This window comes from Rhea americana, unplaced genomic scaffold, assembly GCF_003343005.1.
Source record: "Rhea americana isolate MKP2758 unplaced genomic scaffold, rheAme1 scaffold_73, whole genome shotgun sequence".
NCBI classification, from domain to species: Eukaryota; Metazoa; Chordata; class Aves; order Rheiformes; family Rheidae; genus Rhea; species Rhea americana.
In genome coordinates, this window is record NW_028186901.1 from 296905 (window position 1) to 320392 (window position 23488).

At 37.2% G+C, this 23488-nt stretch overlaps 1 protein-coding gene across 3 annotated transcripts in view; it reads left to right on the plus strand.

The window, feature by feature from the left end:
• The first annotated feature begins 23 nt into the window (after positions 1-23).
• The window catches only part of KIAA1328 (KIAA1328 ortholog), a 170325-nt gene continuing 146860 nt past the window's right edge, over positions 24-23488 (plus strand). The window contains exons 1-5 of one of the 3 annotated variants that reach the window (XM_085321931.1): positions 24-115; positions 3481-3516; positions 5128-5267; positions 9325-9419; positions 17818-17933. In XM_085321931.1, coding sequence (XP_085178057.1) covers positions 64-115; positions 3481-3516; positions 5128-5267; positions 9325-9419; positions 17818-17933 — 439 coding nt within the window. In that variant the 5' untranslated portion in view covers positions 24-63. Of the gene's footprint in view, positions 116-310; positions 547-3480; positions 3583-5127; positions 5268-9324; positions 9420-17817; positions 17934-23488 lie in introns of those variants that run through there. The other 2 variants (XM_085321930.1, XM_085321929.1) reach the window with 2 other exon arrangements.

A 23488-nucleotide genomic window follows, 5' to 3' on the forward strand; every position in this document is an offset into this window, starting at 1 on the left:
CCAATAGGCTGCGAGCGCTGGGGGGGCGGCGGGGGGCACTCTGGGAGTGGCGGTTGTTTCAAGATGGCGGAGGTGGTCGCCGGGCCGGGTGGAGACGTTTACTGGAGCGGGGGCAGTATCCTTCCGCGGGAGGAATCCTTCCGAGGCTGCGGCCTGGGCAGGGACCGTGCCCGGGGGGCCGCGGAACCGGCGGGTTGGGGCCCGGCAGGGTTGGGGCGGCCCGCAGGAGGCCTGGGGCTGCGGGGAGGGGTGGGGAAACTGAGGCAGGGGCCGAGCCTGGCGGCGGGGGGTAGCGGTGTGTGCCAGGGCAGGGGCAGTGCTGCGGAGAAACCTGGAGAGCTGCGTTCAGTCCCAGTGCCCCGTGGGGTTTTGCAGCTGAGGGCCGTGGCACTGCCTGCTCAGTCAGGAGAGAGCACGGGGAAGCACGGAGTTTGGGTGTGCGTGAGCAGGCAGTGGAGTTGTGTGAGTCTTCAGGGCAAAGGTCTCCCGTGGGAGATGGGAGATGCTCGGCTTGTGTGTGACTTAGTGCTGAAGGACTTTGGGGAGGTAAGTATGTAAAGAAACTGGGTTCAGGTTGTGGAAATGTGGAAAAGAATTCACAGAGGGAAGTGGGGAAACTGAGGCTGAAGGTTCAGGTGGCAAGCAGAAGGTGCATGCCTTTTGTGACTGCAGTCTAAGCTTGACTTTGAGGCCTAAAAGCTAGAATGAGCCCTCAGGGGAGCTGGATGCTGGAGGAGTCTGTGAGAGAGAAATTTGGAGGCTGTTGTGGCTTGGTCTACAGGAAATGTGGAAACGCTGGTTGTGAGAGCCTAGATAGGGCTGGACATATAGCTGGAGTAGGTGGTGTTCAGCCTGTAAAAAAATGGCTAGAGAGATGGGCTCACATTGTTCAGAGAACCAGAAGGAATTGGCATTGATGTTTCAGCTTGTGTGGCTTGATCTGGAGGCTCAGCTACTTGGAGGCCTTAGGGCAGAACTGTCTCACTTGACAGAGGCATAGGAACGAAGGATTTAGTTGTAGCTGTAGGGGACTTGTGGTATTGCTGTGGCTGGTATTGGGAGCTGGGTTCCAGCATCAGTTAGAAGTGATTGAAAGAAAAGGGAATGTTTGTGTGTGCTTATGTGTATATGTTTGGTTGCATACCCACTGCAAAACAATGCATGAATGAAATGGGCTATCCATCCAATGGGCTGTGTTCAGCAGGCACATTGTTATAGATCTGGGAAGATTGTTCATTTGTGTTAAGAACTGCGTACAACTTTCTCTTTGGTGTGATGGGATGAAGATTGGTAGGCACATACCAAATTTCTTGCTGCACTGTCACTGTTCTGGCCTATTGTGGAAATACTGACGTAACTACACTGTCACTGTGTTTATACCAATTRAGTACTGGGCTGACAGGTTGTTTCCCATGACTAAACACACTGTTCTGAGCCTGGCAGAAGCCTTATGCGTCGAGATATGCCAAGGAATAGGGGTCTTCTGGATATCCACTCCTATTTTACTTTTTTGCCTCTGATCTTGTCAAAGTTTATATATCCTCACACACACATTCTCTCTCTCTCACACACACACACACACACACACACACACACGGAACAAGAGTAACGAGTAGGGGATACCTTTTCCTTAATGATGGTTTGACAGCTTTGGAAAACTGAACTTGTTTCTATAATTGCAGAATTAGGTACAGGATAATAATACTGGAGCCATACTTGAAAAGCTGAATGTTGTTTAAGCAAATCTGTTTTGTTTCCTATAGCTATGTGTTGATACACAGATTAGCAATATGTCAGTTGAGAAAGCAATTGCTGGTGCTAAAGTTTGTTGTTTCTGGTGGTAGTATGGATTGAAGATACTCTCTTTTGCATCCTGCAGATTGCTGTCACAATTGTGGTGACGCAGCTGTTTGGGGGCTTGAGCTATTCTGGTGATTTTTGGGAAGAGAGGATRTGTGTTTTACTTTCACAGTTTTTTCAGCTTCGGTATCAGGTTCATGCTGTGACACCAGAAACATTGTGTTGTGACAGTTCAGGAGATAGCATGCTGCAGTTTACAGGTGAGAACAGAAGTATTTTCAGAGTATGTAGGAGAGAGAACTTTGATAGCAATATCAGGTTAAGATGTGGTCTAAGACTTATGAGTGATGATGGTTAACAGGTGATAATGTGGGCCATTACAATCACAAGTGAGCTTGTGATTGAACTCTTATTTCCAGTGTGCCAGGTGTCAGTTATGTGATAGGTACTTGTACTAATTGAATTTRAAGTTGCTGTCAAGAGGTGAAAGCTTCTAGGCTGCTGTTAGTTTTGTCCTCTGTGTAATAACTTACTAAATTAAATTTTCAAGATGTAGTTATCAAAATAAAATTTCAGGTGAAGTCAGAGAAGTAATTGGTCAGTWGAAATACTTTCACAACCTGACTTTACTTGTATGAAGACAGTTGTGCAAAATCCTAAATGGATTTACTGTAAACAGAACGAAGTTAAGTAATTGGGCTTATAAGCCACCCTGAGAAGGCTGCRGAAAGTACAGCAGTATAAACAAAATATAGAGGAAGTGAATTTCATGTTCTGTGTTTTGTTTTTCAGTTTAGTATAGTGTTATTACTTATGTGGGAATAAAAAAATCTTTACTTTTGCCTATCTGAAACTATTGCTTTAAGGAAGATACTGTGAAAGCTATTCCCTTCTTTCATTTGTATGAAGTGCATTGAGTCTTATTTTTAGTGTGTCTTTTAGGAGGCAAGGATTCAAGTTTGATGATTGATAAGATAGCACAAATAATATACTTCCTGGTTCTTTGTACTTTTTGAGTATCATGCAATGAAGTAATTTAATAGTTGAAACTCCAGGTTACTGAAAGTTTCTGAAATGCTTTTCTTTGCAATTTCCTCAAAACAAATCTTGCTCTTCTTAAAGCAAAAACGTCCTTAGGCTTTCAGCTGTTACTCATCATGTGATGATCAGATGAGAATGACCAACTTCCTTTGAAGTCTTTGCATTTATTCTCATTTATATTTCTTAGAAAGTATTATACAAAAAGTGKTTTTTTTAATAGCAGTATGAATATAGGTTGTCCTAGAAGTTTGTCAAGAGATACATCCGTATATATCAAGGGATTACTTATTTAATGATAATCTGCTCTAATTTAAATATTATTGCTTCATTATCTTAGTAATTGGACTTGCAACTGGGGCTGGTCCCTAGGATCTCTTGTGAAGGTGACCTCTGAGGTGATTTTTACTGGATGAAAGTTAATGCACAGTGAAGAAGTTAGTGACACTGTTTGCTTTGTCAATCTGCATTTTTTTTTAATTCAAGCTTTTCTTACTCTTAGTGCTTCTCTGGCATTGCCAGTTTGTTTTGCTGTCAACTGCTTTTTAAAATTAAGAGCCAAAATACTAATTTTTATATTTTGATTTAAAGGGCTGAAATTGTACTCTTTTTGCTTACTTCCTTTAACAAAGTTACCTGCAGTTTCTGATGAAGAGCAGCCAATGGTATATGTTTCAGGTATGACATTATAATAGGAAGAAAAAGCTTTTTGCTATGAATGCTAAACTTTACAATGCCTTTCAGGTATGTGGTTTGTGTACTTACGTTTATAAGGTACAGAGTCATCAGAAGTACTTTAACTTGTAATGGGACATTGAGGATTATAGCAGAGGATTTATGTTCTGCTGCTTAGCTAAGCATATGGTATGAGATGAACAGTTTCAGGGGACTTGTTTATATTGCAGGTACAGCATAGTTCCRTCCAATCTGTGAGATAAGCTGAATTTTTAATGTGGTCTCCAAAGTATGTTGAAGCATTAGAGATGTTCTGGTCTCTTATAAGCTTTAAGGAAAACAGTTAAAATGAAAATTCTTTGTTTAAAATAAAACAAATTGCTCTTGTGACGTGGAATTAGCGCGGGCATTCTTGCTTACATCCCTGGGGAACAGCTTGGTGTTTTTGGCTGCCCTTCTCCAGAATTTCCTAATTGTCTTCGAGCATGGAGGACAAGTCTTCTAAAGTGACATTAGGTTCAGCAAAAACACAGGGGGGTGAGCACATGTCCAACAGTTATAAATTTTGAGAAACACTGCTGTCTGAGTCTGGAGTAGCATGGTTACCCTTCAAAAATACCATTCACTGACTATTGCTCCATTGTCCATACAGCTGTGTTAATAATCTCTGAATGAGTTCTGTAGCTAGCACGTTTCAAGTCAGCTGATGTCRGATCATTATACTCTGTGTTCTGCTAAGAAAACAGTGATCCTAAATTATGTAAATTGATTCACTCTGGGAAATATTCTTCCAATTCTATATTTATATGAGGAGATTTTCAGCAGTGTTACTGACACACTTCTAAACTTCATTACACAAACAAATATATTCTCTCTGTTGTTATAAATTCAGTATCTTTTTTTWAAAAAAGCTCTTGACAATTCTAAGTAGTCAAGACTCACTCCTTGAGGCTCTATCAAGAAGATACTGATTTTAATCTGGCCTTGGAAGGCCTTGTTAGTGTTAGTGTAGATTTTTATAATAGCACCATTAAGATTTTCAGTGCTTTTATTTGTCAGTACAGTTGAACTAATACTAGTTATGACAACTTTTTGCAGAAGGTCTGTGAAGTGTCCATTRTACCGTTATATTACTCATATGCTTGGTTCTATAAGGAACAAAAAAACCAGTCTGAGCAATCAGTACATTTGCTATATTAAGGAAAAAATGATTTGTATGAGTAACACTGATCTGAACATTAATTCTGGTTCCTATTTAGTCATTAAGCATGTCAAAGCAGAAGCTCTCGCTTATGCTTTTGCAGTTTAAGAAACAGATTTTTGCTTTGAAACTCAGATGGAAGAAAAGAGGTACATTTGCAGAATTTACTTTGTTCATGTGGGTGGGTGCAGACCCATACCATGCACCTCTTTTTTGCTTATGTGTTCATCTTAATAATATTTTGTATGGAGTCTGAGGCTGTGGTGAACTGCAAACAGAAATAGTGCTGAAATTCTCTTTCTAAAAGAGTTGCTTAGGCAAGAATGAATTTCTGGATGTTCTGTTGTAGGAGGAAAGGTAAGGGTCCGTTTTGACTTCATAATGTGTGTGTTTTGTGTGTCTTCAATCTACAGGAATATCTGCAAAAGAAAACTTAAGAACAAGATATTTGCCAAAATATCAAAAGAGTGAAACTAAGCTAACAGTGCCTGTCACTGATACKTCTGTTTCTATGGATCCTGTTAAAAGCACCAGAGATACGACAGAGCAGCAGGTCAGTAAAGGCTAATTTTAATTCCTCTAAAGAGCGTGCATAGTAAAAAGTGGCAGAAAAACTTTAGGTTGAAAACTGCTAAACAATTTTACAATGCTACCATTCTTTCAAGGTCTTTTATATATTTATATATAAACACACACACACACACACATATATAAGCCCTCTATATATAAGCTTTTCTTTCTTGGCCTACCAAGAGAACAAAGGCTAAAAGGCTGATTTATTTAAGTGATGTACAACAGGGACTACATAAAATGGATAAGTAGGTTTATGTGTAGGATAGTTTTGAGTAGCCCCTAAACAATGTTACTTACTGAAGACAGAGAAATTGGTGTTTCAGTCTACTCCATTTCACTGTCCTAGTCATATCTCTTAGAAACAGGACTTTTGCAGGTCTTCTCAGAGACCTTTTTGCTGTGGTCATTTGTGTTAACAATGTAAAAATCACTTTCCATGTTTGACAATAAATGCTAAAATGCAGCTGAGTGATAAGAGTAACTTTGTCAGTTATCATTGGCTGTGCTTAGTGGATTGTCTAGTCTCCTCTGATGATAACAAGTGATGGTTTTCCTACAGTTTTCTATGTTGGAAACTTCACTGCTTTGAAACTTCTTTTGGAAGATTATTCTGTGTTCTGGTAGGTCTTGTAATATTTAGGAATCTTTAAGAGAGACTATTTTTATAATGTGATTTGGATAGTACATTGACTATCCAAGTCATTGAAATACTGTATGTCYGCTGTGTAGTAGTCATCTTGAATGATACTGTAAGTCAATAAGATTTGATATCTTTGCACTTCAAAGCAGTATCTGAAACTTCTGGCTGCTTCTGGTTTGCTGCTGTATCATCACGCAGTTAAATCTTATTCTTTGTCTTGGTTAAGATGTTCTTCTGTCTTCTGCATACCGTGTGAGTGCCGTGTTGCCTCACGTACTCATTCAGAACTCTGCTGTGTATCATTCTAGTGTTATCACTTTGACAATGTCATTGCTGTTCCTGCAGCAGCTCTCCACAGTATGACATGCTAATAACTAGTATTCATATTTAAGGCTCTTCCTGGCCTCCTGCCTTTCTGTTACTCTGCCTTTCAGTACTTGCTTTTAGGAGGTTGGTAGGTACCTCTCGTTTGCCAATAATGCTGTTCTTAAGTGACATGTCAGGATATTTCACGAGTAATGTGCATTATGCAAAATTTTTATATGGAAGCATCTCTTCATAAACATCTACCAGGCATCTACTTCATAGGTGCCTTCAGATTTCACTTCAAAATCTTTTTATTGTATTATGTGTAAGATATCTACTAGTGATTAGCTGGTATATGTGAGTTACTTGTTTTGTTTAGAAAATGTTTCCTCCTTTTTCCATGTGAGTGCTGCTGGTGTAGAGATGTTCTTTGTTCTTTTTAATAAAAGCCTAACACACTAGACCTTGATTTGAGATTCAGGTGTGCTTTTATAAGACTGACAATAAAATGGGTTCCAAATTAGTGTGTTTTTTTTTCTCTTTTCTGTCTTTTTTAACCTTCTATTTTTTTGTTCATCTTGCCAAATCCTAATGGAAAGTTTGTATGTTAATTTTGAACCTAGAGCTCTGAATCACTTGAAAGAGAACTTTCAAGTAAGTTTTACTTACTACAGAAGAGCAAAATTTCACAAAGCTTTTTCACAAGGAGTTTTGATGACCAAAACTCATTTTCTTCAGAGTGTTAAATGCCCTTCTAGGGAGAGTTGGTCATTTTACTCTGATAAATTTTACATTGCTGTACTGCTGGGTGACTCACTGATATGATTTACCAGAATCCTCTGTAGAAGACACTGGATTGAGTTTCACTCTAATAGGAATTCTAGCAAAACTGATTCACCTTTTCCTCTTTTAGATAGACTTGAGTGCTACATAGGAGTTTGAAGAGTTATTGAGAAGATTTCGAAAAGGTCTTATTAGCTCTGGGAGTTTTTCTGGTACTTTCATTAAATCAGTGATTTGCTATAATGGTCTTGGCCAAGTTTTCTCATCTTCCTGCTTGCTGTTTGACAGAAGTTGTAAGCTTCATCCACTTACATTGTCATCTTCCGGGGCTTGGTTTATGAAGTGAGAGTATTTTCAAYCTCTCTAGTGTGTTTCATCTAGGAAATTACTGAGATAAGGAGCTATGTTCTACCCTAAGATGTGTAGCAAGTACAGAAATCTGGACAAATGAGACATTATAGTCTTGGCCTCTGCCTCACTTGTGTGTTTTACAGTGGAGCTGTTGCTATGCATAATTCCACAGCTCTGTTTTGACATGTGTAGTGGTACTAGCCTGCCTGTGAGAATTTGTGGGTGCCATCTGTCAATACCTGTGGCTGATGCAGAAAAGCATAAACTATCTTTTCATCCCTCAAATCTGTCTGAGAATATGTATATGGATTGGGGGAATGGCTTGAGGAATCTGTACAGTACCTCCTGTAAAAATCTGCTTCAGTAATAGAATCAAGCTTCTGACTACTTATTTTCTTTTGTGAGTTAAAAGTGATTTTTTTCATTAAGAAATTTTGTCAGCTATCTGCTAAAACTTTTTCAGCTATTTTTAGTCTGGGAAACAGAAACCTTCAACTGTATGTTTAGTTGAAGTTAAATTATACAATAAATTTCTCTTCCTGTTTAAGACTAAATAGCATATATTTGGGAAGGAAACTGTGAAAKAAAATATCCCCTTGAAAAGCACTAAAGAAGTTTAATTTGCCTGGTGAAACTTTTGTTTTCCAAGGAAAATATGTTTATATTAGAAAAAAGGAGAGGGGGTGTACTGAAGGGCCATGTGAGTATAACATCTCTCTGTATAAAACCATTTCTGTCTTTCAAAAGCTGCACAGTCACTTAATTGTTTTAAACTTCTGTTCGAGAAGCAATTAGCTAAGAAGGGAAGGAGGTGCCTCCTCTCTGATGTGAGAGATCACATCAGCTGCCCTCACTGGTAATGAGGGAGAGAAGCCCGGTGTTTGCTTTGTATGGTCAGAGGTTATTCTGTGCTGTATTATGTTAACTTGTCTGAGTTGTCCGAGGCTTTTGGAGCAACTTTCTGGTGTCTTTTATTAAGCGCTGTATGTGCTCAGTGATGTTTAATAGGTTTTTAAGTGTCTAAACTGAGGATAAACAAGTCAGATTAAGTGGAAATACTTAGATTCACCAAAATCTTGGGCAGACCAGCATAGCTACTTCTRTTCTTTTCATTTTCAGATTCTTTTGTGCGTATCACTAGCACTAGATCGCTGAGTCACTGCCTGCAGTTGTTTTTGGTAAAGAGATTTAGAACTAAGAAGGATTTCTGCTTTGAAATACCCAAATAAGTAATGACAATGACCATTATAATACAAGGGATTGTTGCAAACATGAACTGCATTATGCCATCTGGTGGACATTGATAACAAATACTGTGGTTTTCAGTATGATAAAGGAATGCATTAAAAGAACTAAAACACTGAAATATATTAAAAATCTTTTTCAGAAGGAGTAGTAGTGTGTGAAGGTAGCAAATAGGTGACTAAATAATGCAGTAAAGAGAGCTGTGTACTTTTCTGTATTAAAAACTCTTGAGCTAAAAATTTATCTTCTACTAACAATATATTGTATTTCTTTTTTGCTGTTTTGTGTATTTTTTGTGAACGCTAAGGCAAAATGTTTTTTTTGCTATGTGTTTTTGGATCCCAATGTAATAAAGTTCTGATCCTGGACTGGGTATCTCTGCATTAGATTCCCAAGTCAGAAGTGCGTGTTACATTTTATCAAGTATGAAGCAGTGAATGACATAGATCCTGAAACTTTACTCAACATGTTTAGTATTGAAGCAAGCAACTTGCATTTGATTTACAAGCCTTTTAGAAGCTTTCTCCACAATTTGGTAATTTGTTTTATTGAACTGTACTTACAGTTAGAAAATATGCACCTTATTTTCAGTTGGAATTTGTCTACCTTCAGCTTCTAATTATTAGGTTTTGAAATGCTTTTAATATCTTATGAAATGCTTGTTCTCCTTTAAAAAAACCCCACAGTTTAAAACAGGGATTTCAATTTTCAGGTCACTAATGAAGGAGGAATGAAGAGCGCTTCTTTAAAGGATTTATGTCCTGAGGACAAGAGACGCATTGCAAACTTAATTAAAGAACTTGCCAGGTGAGAATAAACGTTACCTGAAAATGCATTATGTTTAAGGAGAGTCATTCTTCTAATTAACATCAAGCAATGTAGAACTGCATAATGGAACTGTATATTTGCATAAGACAATTTTTCTTGCGGGAAGAGGTATGAGCGGCCAGATAAATTTTTTGTGCTTCCTGATTAAAAAAAAAAAAAAAAAAAAATCTCCAAAACAAAATGAAAACAAGAGATTGTTTCGTGACCTGTTGTTTCATCCATATAAACCTATAAGGTTAGAGTTTTGTTTACTGCTCATATTGTTTGCTTATATAAATGTATATTGTCTTTTGGAAACCACAAGCATTGTTAATACAGAACTTTTAGTTCTTATTTGTCAGGAATGAGCTTTTATATGGAACTGCACATTAAAGGTGGATCTTTTGGCTAAAGTGCACTATCTGTGTTTATCTGTGCTTGCATGTGCAGAACAAGAGTCAAGAGTGATTTTAATTTACTTTGCCAAACTTCGCTTATTTTGCTATGTTTAATTTCTTCRTGTTTCCCCTGTTTTTCGAGAGGAGAGACTGAAGTCTCTCAACTTTAGAAAAAGCTTATTTGTGAATTTCATTCCAGTGTTAGCTACATTCACAAAGGTAAGTAATGTTAAAGATAGGTTGAATGTGAGTGGGGAGTCACCCGTCCGTGTTTCTTACACTTCAGAATTTCTGGAAATCTGCTTCTTGTGTAATGGTTGTAATGCTGAGAAAGGACAAATGGGACCTTGGTAGTTTTTTCACAACACTTAAGAATACCACCTTGTGAAATGAGATCAGATCCTAAGAATTTGTAAAGGTAGTTTTTCTAGAACAAAATACAATTTCTAAGATACTGAAGAAATACTTTGTCACAGATTTCATATGTAAACRTTAGCTGGCACGCAATACCAATACTCTTTATTCTTTTTTTTTCTTTTTCTATTGGAAAACTAGGGCAGAGAAATTAACTTGCTTATCAAGGTCATAGAATACATTACTGGTGCAGCTAGGAATATGTTCTCTCTGATTATCCTCATCCAGTGGACCATTTTGCCTGCTAATAATTTACACCAATATAGATTTTCTTGTTATACATTATTTTAGTCATTTCTGAAATTTTTCATGCTTGCAACTCTATTTTATCTTACCTCGTGTTAGAAGATGTCTWGTTAAGGATGTCATAAAGACTGAATTGCTGAGAAGCACAGTTGCAAATTGTCAGATGTTGAAGCTATTCAGACTCTTTTGCCACTGTTGATACTTAGAGGTATATTCTAATATTAAAAAGAACCTTTTTATTACATTGTTCCTCATAATACACTGCTCTCTAGTGAATACTAGTGCACTAACTCATTTGAGCATGGGATTCTTCTTAAATCTTGGATGCTGTGATTTTTCCCTGGGGACAGTTTGATATTTTTGTCTGACATTTCTTCAAAGAAAAATAGAAGGTATAGCAACATTAATTTTGAAAAGTAAAATTAGTAGAACACTATTATTTTATTCTTAGTTCTCTTTTATTTTTAAACCTAATCATATTTTTATTGGATGTAATTAAAAGTCCTTTGCAGAGTAATGGGGAAGTTAAACTTTAATTCTGCTCACCTTGTCACTTTTTAAAAAACTCTCCGTAATTTTTATGTCTAGTTGGGCATTGATGGAGGATTTTTACATGCGGTAGAACATTCTCTGCTATTTCAAAGAAGAAAAAGAACTAGCTGTATGCTGAAAGTTCCCAAAGACTGTCCTGCAGTGAATATTTGGAATAATAAAGATTTCACTTGACCAGAGCTGTACTTCACTGGCCCTTATTTTGCTACTATTTATGAATGAAAATAATGGTAACTGGGGCTAATTCCTGCAYGCTTATTGCAAATAGTCAGTAACTGCCTGCATCAAGGCAGTTGTAAAGTAGTAAAATTCTGTGCATGGAAATCAATGACAAATTATTATTAACTCCTAGGGCTTGAATTTCAACTATATTTTGCTTGAGCAGTTCAGGATATTGGCCTTTTCTCTGACTTTTGTGACTGTTGAGAGTTAATTTTCTTTCGCTTCCTATTTTTTCCTCTCTTCTTCCAACTCTCATTTCCAATGCAGGTTTGAACATTGGTAAAGTATGTACCTGCGCATCAACTAATCTACTGAAGTGTGAGACTTTGCCTTGGTGTGAATAAATTCTAATGCTAGCTGTATTATTATCTTCTCCTTTGAAAAATTCCAGTTACTGTGCTTGACTCTGATGTACTGCTGCTGGAGATTCTGGTGGCTGACATCACAGCAGCAGTTAGGGGCTGGATGAAATTGAATTTTGAGCCTGAGTTGAAAGAAAGAACTCAGCCGTATCCTTTCTAATCCTCCTTTCTAGGTTAAATAATCTTAGTTTTTGCTCTGTGCTCCCACTGTAAATCCARCCATTATTTTGTCTTTCTCTGAACATATCCAATCTGTCTTTCCTCTTAAGGTGAAAAGAGGCAAACTGAATCTAGACTTTAAACTTTGAAAGACTTGAATGTTGTAGACTTTCTTTTTTCTCTTTGGATTGTGCCATTGGATTCTTCTCAGATTTGTTTTTTTTTTTGTAGTGTAATTTCTAGGCATAACGAGTCATGCCGATGAATTCTGAAGTGCTTTGTGTATAAATGGGAAAGTTTTGAGTATGATCAGCCAGGATTTTCAGAAATAACCAGGACGGCACCTTCATGTTTTCAGCAGGTGCTGCTGGGGTGGTAGTGAAAGTGGTAAGCACAGTAAGAGCAAATTTTAATTATTAGTCTTCATGTAGGATCTTAAGCGGCAAAAAAGACTTTTGTTACAGCAGGATACTCCTGAAACAGTCATCAGCTTATGTAATCAAACAAGCCGTGACATGGTGAGGACACTGAAAATTTCTACTCTTGTTCTCTGTGCTGATGTCAGGACACATTAGGTCCTTCCAAAAGGGAGCAGCACAAGGTCCCTTGGGACCTAGCCAATTAACTGTTGTGTATGAATGAATTGCTAAACACCATACTGAGAATGGTTGCAGGGTATTCTGAAGTAAAATATTGTAATTTTAAGTATTGTAAGTGATAGGCAGATTTTGAGACCCCTTTTCTGCTCAGCATTTAGTTGAATGGAGAGGATTATAACTTTCTTTGCGAAGAAAGTGTGGGTATGCTTGTGTACATTCATCTGACTCCTAACTGTGATATATAGCTATGGTATTATGACTTGCTGGATCCTGCTATGACATGTACATTGTGAATGCTTCTTCTTTCCCTGCACAGTTAAAGTACAGCTCAGATATTCAGATTTCTCTTGAACGAATAGAGGCAAGTGATATACAAATAAACTTTCGTGAACCATTCTGCTTTTAGTGATGAGACCTGGTATCTAACTTCATCTCTGAAGAAGGAAAGAATACTTGGAGAAACCTGGCTCCCTGTCATGTTTGCAAATCTTCAGAAGGAGTTTAGATAGGAAGGTATAATAATGATCGTTTCCACCTAAAGGAGGGAACGAGTATCCTTTTCAAAATGAGATGCAAAATGCTTTTTTGCTATCAGACAAGAGACAAAGACCAATGCCTGTTCAGGATGGCTTGTACCTGACAGCTGGCAAAGCAATCTTCAGATAGACCTTTGCTTCTCATTGAGAAAATGCTTCCTCCTTCCCAAGACCTTGGATTCCCAAACTCCTCCTAGGGTGCTGGCACTCTGGTAACTTGCCTACTAGCATTGCTTTATGTAAACTTTTTTGCTGTGTACTAATATGAAATTGGCCAATTAAAACTGAAATTTTCTGACACAAGGTGAAAACTGGAATAATTGATTTAATTACAGAATGGGGAAACCATTAAAAAGGAGGACAGTAAAACTATTGGAGCTTATACCTGTTGTTAAATGTTTTTCACCTAGCACTTAGGCTCTTTGAAGGACAGGTTGCCTGTGGAAGTCCATTTTACAAACCTAAAATTTTTGACTTTTTGGGTTGCATTCTTTTCTGGATCGTGCTACCTCATGTTTAACCATATTGTTAGCTGGTGTTTAACTTCAATGTAAATGTCTTTTTTGCGTGTGTGTGCGCGCACATGTGCACTACTGTAGGARACAATATTGTGGTGCAGTTCTGTTAATAGGTCAGGCAGCAACACTGCAAATGAGACATCTGAAAATTACTTCTTGTTGATAGGTAAAGCATGCTTACGGTCCATGCTTAAAAAGTCATTTTTAGCTAAAAGTTCCTGCTGTGAGATCTAGTTTATGTTACTTTGCAAGCTGCATATAATAAAATTTACCTATTGTGCAGCATTTTCAGTAATGTTTTGGGATTGGTGGGGTTTTAKTCATTTTTGTTTTTTTAATTTTATTTATACAGACTGCCTGTGACACTTGGGTAAAACGTATCAGATTTGTGAAAAGCATACTTGGACAAGAAATGTTTCCTCTCTCCTCCTTGCAGTGCYGTTATTAAATGTCATATTTTTGCCCCGTTTTGTCAGAGGCATGTTTTAATCAACTCTGGCGTGAAAACTTCCTCTTTTATCTCCTTTGGAGCACATCTTTCACTTGCAATACCTGATAGCATTTCACGGCTGTGGTGCAGGCTGGTCTCTGCGTGATGCCTTGATCTTGGTCCTGTCTCCATTTTTTATTTATTTTTATTTTATTTTTATTTATTTTTTTTTTCTCGTCATCCTGTCTGTTACATCTGCCATTCTGTGCTTGGAATCGAAAGTTGTGATTTTTAAGAATGGGTTCCAAAATATTTCATCTTAGCTAGCTAGTTGGCAGACTAGTGTAAACTGAGTGCTCCCTAAAAGATAAATGTTCCCTGTGATGAGTATGGGACTAATCAGTGAGGCTTCCAGTTTCTATTTCTRCTTTTTGTTTATTTTGCTTCCTTCTCTTAACTTGTTCAGCCACAGTTCTCGCTTAATTCAGATTTCTCTTCTTAAAAGCTCAGTTTTTGCTGACACTTTTAGAAAGTAGAAATTGTTATTTTTTAAAAYTGCTTTATCAGGGAAGCTTCTTCTATATCAGCACAAACTACTTTTGTAAAGCTTGTATGGTTATAGTGTTTATGTTGATAATATCATGGCTATTTCTTGTGCATGCCAGTTATTCATTAGACAAGAAAACTAAATGCTGTTGACCTGTGCAGTGCTTCAAAAATTGTAGCTGGAGAACATCAATCCTGCTTACTCATTGGAATGACTTAGTGTCATCAAGCAAACTTGATGATCAAGTCCTTCTTCAGATCATACAGATAGAACTACTGGTAACAGTAGGGTGCTCATAATGAGTGTAACTGATAAATCAGGAATTCTTTTGAGCACTAAGGCTGATATCATAGGAAGATTTTCTGTTGATGTATCTGCATCATGATTTTTTATTCTTCTGCAGAGGCTCCTGTAAAATAAAACTAAGACCCTTATTTAAATGCATCTAAAATTACTTAATCTTCTAAGTGTGAGTATACAATGAATCTGGAACAAAGATGGTGGGTATCTTATGCCACAAGATAGTTGAAAGTGAATTGCATGGAAGAAAACAGCAGGGACAGTTCTGTTGATTTGTCATCTTTGCTCTCAGCGGTCAATCCTCCATTTTCTCCTGTGAACAATGACAACAGAGCCAAACACAGAAGCGTTGCCCGGTGAAAAGGTTGTCCTCTGTAGTTAGGATGCCTTCTTTTGCTTCTCTTCTCTGACCATGAGCTGATGAAAAGCTGGCAAAAATCCTTTCCAAGAGCATCATGAGCCTTGTAGTGTTTCTGTTTGGCAACAGTCAAGTCTTTCCTAGTTCTACTAAAAAGTTTGCTCTTTACTGCCAGAAGGCAAAGAAATAAGTGTGTGTATATAGAGCAAACAAAACAACCTCCCACCTCTCTGAGCTTTGTATAGGATGTGACATAAATCCAGCATAATCTAATGATGTTGTATTCCTTTTCTCTTACTTTCTTTTGTCACCTCCTGTGAATAACTGTCTCCTAACTGCCTGCCTCTTATGGGCTGTCTCCTGCTTTGTGATACATAAGCACATATTGCCACATTTCTTTTAAGATCGCTTACTGTTCTCAGTCATTTACTACATAAGATATGTGGCACAATATATTTGTGTCTAGGAGTATGACAACTTGCTGTGGTCTGTGTTAAATATGAACACAGCATGTGAATGTGATGCGGACTGATGCAACTAGCACAGAATCTGGAGATGGGCAAGGCCTCCCAGGTATCGTCTAATTCCTTTAATGCTCAGTTATTTCCTAAGGTATGTTTTCTTTGATTTTTAATGTTCTAAGGCACCAGCACAGCCCAGTATTTCACTTGTCCTGATTTTTTTTTCTAATGCAAAGTAACTCCTGTAGTTACTAAGCAAGCATCCTTCCTTGTGTAGCACCCTAGAGACATTACTTGTCTTCTCTTTCTCTTCTGCTTTTTATTTTTTTTTAATTTTAATTTTGTTCTTGCTTCCTTCCTGTCTTTCATCTGCGTGGTCATTAATGTCTTCATTGTCATGCCTAGTTGATGGCTTTTATTCTCTCTTCTCTACTACTTTTTTATATTAAGAAGACAGGAGACATTCTTGCATCTTTCACTGATTATATTTGAGGGTAGGCCATACATGCTATAGCCACGTAGCTGATAGCTCTAGATTTAGAGAGAGCGAGCTAGTGATGGTTAGATGCAAAAACCTGTGTCTGCAGCTTCTGGCATTTGTGCTGTACCTGTAACTGCATCTAGGAAGTGAGGAGAGATGGTTGCTGGCTTTTAAAAGCTTGTATTTGTTGCCTGCTCAGCTACACCAGTCCATAGTTGTTGAGATGGACAGAGTTATACAAAGTTATACAACTGTTTCCCTTTTCATTGTTTGTTTTTGATATGTGGGCTCTCCTTTCCAAAGTCTTTGGGGTATGGGAGACAGAACTGTAAACTATGCCATTAGCATGTGAATGGTGTAATGTTTTGATATTAAATCTATGCTTTTTGTATAACTGAGAAAATTTTCAACTAACAGTTTCTTCTGAGCTTTCAAACTGCCCTAATTTACAGGATCTAATTATATGCCATATGTTATTTTTCTGCCTCCAAGTTTGTGAAGAAAGGATGTGGGTTTCAGTATTATTCACTTCCAACTTCATTTAGTCTGAGCAGTTGTGGAAGGGGTTTCAGGTCAATCTTAGAGGTTATTACCTGTCCATATGTTACCTCAGAGGGCTGACCCAATTGTTGTATTTATGTTTTTTCCACTGGAATGTCAAAACAGATCTGTGTCCTCCTAAGGGAAAAGTCATGATGTCAAATGGATGGTTGAGTCTCTGAATGGATTTTTCTCTGAAGATTGTCAGTGGGTCTGAAGGGATAAGTGGAAAGCATAGTCTAATGCACATATTTTTCTCCTCTTTTCCTCTTCCTGTAGGATTGTTCCAATTAAAGGAAGTTAAAATGGGAAGTTTTCTTAAAGTTATACTGCTTTGGACTCTAGTCACTTAAGCTGTGACAGCTGTTTGATCAACATAAAAGACTACATTTTAAGAGCCTTCAACAACAGGAAATGCCTAAGTGCAGAACAAAAATATGTATTAGTTTAAGCTCATTACTAGTGTTTTTGTAGAGCCGTGTAAAAGCATGTTTTCTAAGCCACGTTTTTAACGTAGTTATGGGATCGTCAATTGCATTATGGTCTTTTTGCTTGCATGATTCCAGAATAATTGTTTTTACAGCCTGCTCTTGAAATGCAGAATAAATGCTTATTGTAAACCTTTTTGATATTGTCATCTTTTAACTTTGATCCAATTATTTATACCAAGCAACAAGATGCAGGGTACCACAGCCCAGACAAAACATAAAATTTATGCTTGCAGCCTGAAATTTTAAGATGCCTGGGAGATGGCAAACTGTTTAGTTTAGAGAAAGCTAACAAGAAGAATAGTTCTTTTCTTGGACTTATATTTGGCTGCTAAATATACCAGGACACATTTGTTTAGGGGCTAAGAACACAAAAAAAATTTCTTTCTTATCTAAGAAGGATATGAATGGCATTTGCTATTTGTATTTTCTGTGTATGTGCCCTAGGCTCCTATAGACCTTGGAGTCTTCATTATGGCTGCAGGAAAACACTGCACAAATTTAGTTGTGGGTTCAGGTCCTTACTTTGTAGTACCATGCAGCTTGTTAACGTGCACGTACTCTAGTGAGACCACTGTCTCTGAAGACAATTTATTATAAAAGATCATATGCAGCTTCTAGTCTAATGTAATGAAATAAACTGTATGAGGAACTGGCCTGCTTAAGAATGGAGATGGTAAGATCTGTTTAAATGGAAAGCAGAAGAGCTAGAAGTCAGGCACTGTGGCTGTGGACATATATTTTGTTTCACGCTGACATAGTCTTTGTTTCCTCAAATTCTTTTCAGGGTAAGTGAAGAAAAGGAGGTGACAGAAGAACGTCTGAAAGCTGAACAGGAGTCATTTGAGAAGAAGATCAGACAACTAGAGGAACAGAATGAACTTATCATCAAGGAAAGGGAAGATATCCTTTAAAAAAAAAAGTGTGCAAGGGTTCACTGTCTGAAATAAAAACTGAACTACAGAGAAATAATTGTTCTAATTTATGGCAGAGAATAAATCTGCATGTGCTGCCATTCAAAAGCAATCAGAGAGATGACTTGTCAGCATGTGCTGCTGGTTCATTTGAGCTTAAAACTGCCATCCAGCTGTTCCTATGATCTTGTTTTGCTATGAAGTAGATATTTGTCAACTAAAAATGGCAATAAGGAATTTATGCATTAAAATGTGGTTATATATTTTTTTCCCCCATTTTCTTTTTCTCTCCACTTAATCCTGTTAGGTTGTTGTAATTGAGGTCTAAAACTTCTCTTGCATGATATTCCAGTGCTTTGTGTGTCTGGAGGAACACAGCTTACTCTGAAGACATTTAAACTGTATGTATGCACTGAAGGGGTTAGCCAGCTCAGACTTTGTTTTTTGTTCTTATGTAAAGTTAACTGTTTTACTCTTGCAGATTGTGACTTTCTTCCCCGCTTCCCTCCCCCCCCCTCAGCATGCTTTTATTGCCAATCATGAAATACAACATGCAGGAATGGATGATGCAGGAATTACGATTTTCTTTCAGTGTGCTGTGACAGACATTTACAAAATGTTCTTGTTCATTTCTCTTCTAAATCTTTGGTATTGATGTTTTTTTGTTTAATTCCTCAGAAGAATAACAGTAGATTACAGTGGGGTACGAGTGTGTTGTAATTACAACAAAGGCAAATGTGTTGTGATTTGTCTGGAGCCATATTTCAAGTAGGAAAGATACTAATGCTATTGCAGAAAGCCTTGATAAAACCTTATGTGAGGTACTGTGTTCAGATGTGACTTATCCTTGTTCAAGAAAAAATCAGTTAGATGTGGAGAAGGGCTACTCAGGGTAATAGGCAGAACGGAGAACCCATTTTATGAGAAGGGACTAAAGTGTGTGGGTTTTTTGTTTTTCATTTTTTTTTGGTTGTTGTTGTTTTATAATAGTGACTGGCCRTATAGAAGAGACTGAGATGGGGATAGGGTGAATAGGGGCAGAGACAATGATGAGTCAAAAAGGAACTCTTCAAGCTATAGGCTGGTGTCAAAACAGAAATAAATGAAGATAAACAGTCTACAAAATACAAAGTTAGAGGAAGGTTCCTGAATATTAGAGGAATCATATTTCAAAGCTTATGAACACTGGAGAGTTTAAAAAAAGAAAAAGCTACTTTTTTTTAAATGATTCTTGGTTAATTTGTGAAAGGGATTCAGTGATGTGTTGCCTTTGACAGGAGGGGGTTGTTCTTGAGAACCCAGAAGATCCCTTGCAGCACAGTGGCATTAATATTGATGGAAGGAACTTGGTCTACTGTTTGTATTAATAATATACACATCAACAAGCTTAGCTGGTATGGAGCAATTCCTGGAAAATATTAAGTCTGATGTATTTAAGAGCTGTCCGATAAAACTCTTTTTTTGCATTAATTTCACTGAAGTCAGTATTGTTGTGTATTACAGTATGTGCATTCAGTCAGCTTGTGAATGTGGATGGGATATATGTTCCTGATTGGATGGTAATTTTTTTCTTAGTATATGTACATAAAACTTTCACCAATTCATGAGGCTTATTTGACTACTGGAAAGTAGCCCTGTTTGCCTCCCTGACCCCCTCCTTTATCAGAAATAGACTGCATAAGCATGAATGGTTTTTCAGGAGAAGCCTGGTAGAGATGGCAGAAGGTTAATGCATGCAATTTTACACTTCATAAAACTCTGTAAAGCTTAGAAATATAAAACCAGGATATAGTTTAAAAGAATATATATTTTTTTAACTGTAGGAACACTTGCCTATCCTTTATGAATGTTTCAAGATTCTTCACATACAATCAGGTAATTTCTGGTCTCTCTCGCAGCTTGTTCGAGAGCCAAGCAACAGCAGATTTTCCAAAGCTGAATGTGGGTTCTGGTAACTTGAAGTTCTCCTAGAATGTACAGCATTCACTTGCAAGTAAGCTATCAGGAATATAATAGCATAAGGAAAAACCATCAAGTCTGGTAAAAATCAATTCTACCTATCATTTTCTTTTTCCTGAAGAAAAMTGGTGCAATTTATTTTATATAAAACTATTTTATCTATTCAATATTTAAAATTATCCTACAACAATAAGTCAGTGCTTTTGACCTAATGGGTGCAAATATCCAGCAAAGTGTAATTTCAACTTGGTAGGTGTTTAATTTGAATGACATGAGGACTGTCTGTGTGAATTTTAGTTTGTTTTAAAGGCTATACTATAGCAAGAATACACTTTGTGCTTACAATCCATACTTTAGAAGCAGAATTTCCTTATTTTGTTGTGGTTTATTTTTTGAGAAGCGATGTGGACACATCCAGTTGAATTTAAGTGTAATATTAAACCAGAACTGAAGCATGGCAGGGGGAAGTAGGTAGTGTGCAGTGGTCTTGCTGTAGAGTAGAGTTTTATGTAATTGCACATTACTGGAAAAAGAATAGTACAAGTCTACAGCTAAAGTTTACATCCACTTTGGAATTGGTCAGTACTGTCTGGGTAGGGAATAATAACTAAAATTTCACAAAAACATGAAGTCAGTTATTTTCTTTGTAATTGAAATTTTGAAACAGATTTGGGTAGTCCTTACCAGGGCATACAGTTAATAAAAGACAGCCCTGATGAGCACACTGTGAATCTTAAGTAGGCCAGCCCATTGTTAGGATACCAAGTACTTATTACCACAGAATTAAAGAAAAAGGAGGATTTCAAGCGGTCATGTGGTCTGCTCCTTTTCCTTAATGTAGTATGTTTAGACCTGTCACAATAGCTCCTTAAACTGATTCAAAAGCAGCTATATTGGCTTAGCTTTTTATCTTGAGTGTCCACTTTAAACTGACTTAAAAAAAAAAAAAGGGGGGGGGGGTGAGCAAAACAAAGCTAACTTCAACTAAAGTGTTCCAACCAGTTCTAAGAACAAAAGAGAGGATTAAACCTTTATTTTGTCTGTAATAAACTCTTGCAGGTGGCTTTTTTTTTTTTTGAAAAGTTCTAGTGTTGCCATTTGTTGGAGATGAATGGTGTGTGTGCTGTGACTACACTTTTTGATGTTCTTATTAAAATTACCCACATGAATTAAGCTTATAAACTCTGGAAAAAAATCAGTAATGCATGCTCTTATTCTTTTAACGCAATTTGTGGCCTGTGTTGCAACTCTGGCTCATGTCTGCTGTGAATTTTTCTGGGTACTGAACTAATTGTATCCTCCGATATTGGTGTGTTTGTGGACTTCGGTGTCTGGAAGAGGTGGCTTAACTCAAATGCAGGGATGAGAACAGACCTTCGGAGGAGAGAGAATAGAGAGACCAAAGAGTTTGGGGTCAAATAGAGAAAAAGACTGTGTTTTGAGCTGAACGGTGGTGAAAGGGAAAACAGTGGGAGCTGGGATGGACAGATAAAAGAATCTTTTAGATACGAGGATGAGAAAGTGGTGAAACACTGAACCGATTAAGCAGGAATTGGAGGGAAACTGCAARTAGAACTGGGGAAGTGAGAACTAAAACTTGGCTGAAAGAAAAGACTTTGGGGGGAAAAAAGGTTGAGCTGGGTGTGAATTATGTGAAGCAAAGAAGTGAAGCATGTGGTTGGCGAGTTTAACAGAAGATTTTTTGGAATGAGCAGTCAGAGTAAAGGAAGAGGCAGGATGAAGGCAGGCTGTCTAGAATCAGTCGAATGATTGAGAGACATCTGACGAAAATGGATGTGTCTGTTCAGTACCACCATCCAAGCTTTCAAAATGAGTTTAAGAGTGGGAGAAACTTCACCATATGTAATCTAACTCCATGTCTTTCCCAGCTTCCCTTCTTAATAGTTTTTTTCCATGCTTCTATATCCTCAGATCGTAATAGATACATATTGGGTGGTTGAAATGTGGTTTTGGAGGTGGTCTGAATACTGGCATTTCCTTTGGAGTGTTTGACTTGAAACTTCAAGTGTCCTTCTGAATTTTTTGCATGATTCATTTGCATTTCCAGAATAAGGGAGAAACACATTGGTCTGTGTTGTGCTCATAGGCTAATGCACTGTCCCTTCTTCCAGTTATGCTTAGGAGCTGTTATGAGAGAAGCTTCTGGCTTGTATTTTTTTTCTAGCATATTTTCAAGCATTTATTGTGAATATAGATCTCAATATGACTTCATTCAAGAAACAGGGAAATAGGTAGTCTAAGATCATAGAATCAKAGAATTGGTAAGGTTGGAAGAGATCATCTAGTCCAACCCTCAAACAAGTGGCCCATACAGGGATCGAACCTGTGACCTTGGCATTTTTAGCCCCATGCTCTAAGCAACTGAGCTAAAATACTCCAATACTGTGAATATAGGTATCTTAGTAAAGAAAAGAATAATAATGGAGTTATTAAGAATCAAATACTATTACTGCCAAGCCTGAAGAAAATGTGTGGTCTTTAGTCTTTCTTGTTATCACAATTAAGGGTTTTTTGTCCAAATATGATGATACTGCATAAATGAAGAGTCAAAACAAGACTGAACATTTTCTTAAAGATCTGTTATTTGGGAAAGAAGCAACTTCTAAAACACTTTGTTATTGAGTTTTAAGCTATGTGAAGCAAGATATTTTGAAATAGTGTTTCCTTGCCCAAATTATCAGTTTGGATAAAGRGAAGAAGAGATTGTTTATTGCATTTTTTTTCCTTTATGTAAATCTCTGCTCATCAGCCCTACTAAACTTCTGTTTTGGTTTATATTAAGAATATACCTGAATTTCTTAAGCTTTTTGGTAAAATTATTTTCTGATTTAAAGGCCCAGCCAAATTCCATATGATTTATTTGGCTAGTCTAAAAATGAACAGATATTGTTTACTTATTCCTTAATATTGTAACTACTTAGGATGACTTAATTACTTGGTGGTTTTGCATACAGTCAATGTGAAAATTAGTTTAGAACAATTCATTTTATGATATTGTTAGCTGATGATTGAGTGAAGTTTTTACAGAAAAATTTTCAATTTTTTTTTTAATACTGTAATATACTTACGTTGCTCTTGAATATACTGAATAAATTAGTAGTACTTATGTGTTCCCTCCTTTTCCTTTCTTTCTGTGTTAATGCAGAATTAGTGTTATTTTACAGAAGAAAAATAGTTAAGATATGCTTAATGTCACAGAGCAAAATGGCAGAAAAGCATGGTCAGACTAGAATTTCTGGATTTGTTCTATATTATGCTTATCTTTCCATATAACACTGAATTTGCTTTTCTGAAAATGGGGGGAGAAATAAACATTTATTCTATTTCTTTTCCTTTTTTAATTTGACTCTACAAAAGCCATCATCACAGGTGAAGAAACAAAGCAGTAAGGTCTTGCATAGAAAGCCTCTGGAAAGGTGCTTTTTGACATTTGTGGTCCTTATTATCAGATATTTGTACATGCACCCCTAGTGCTACTGTTTGCAAATGACAGTTAGTCTGAACTTAAAATAACACATAATGTCATATAGAAATGGAATGTAGAAATTAAAAATATAATTTAGC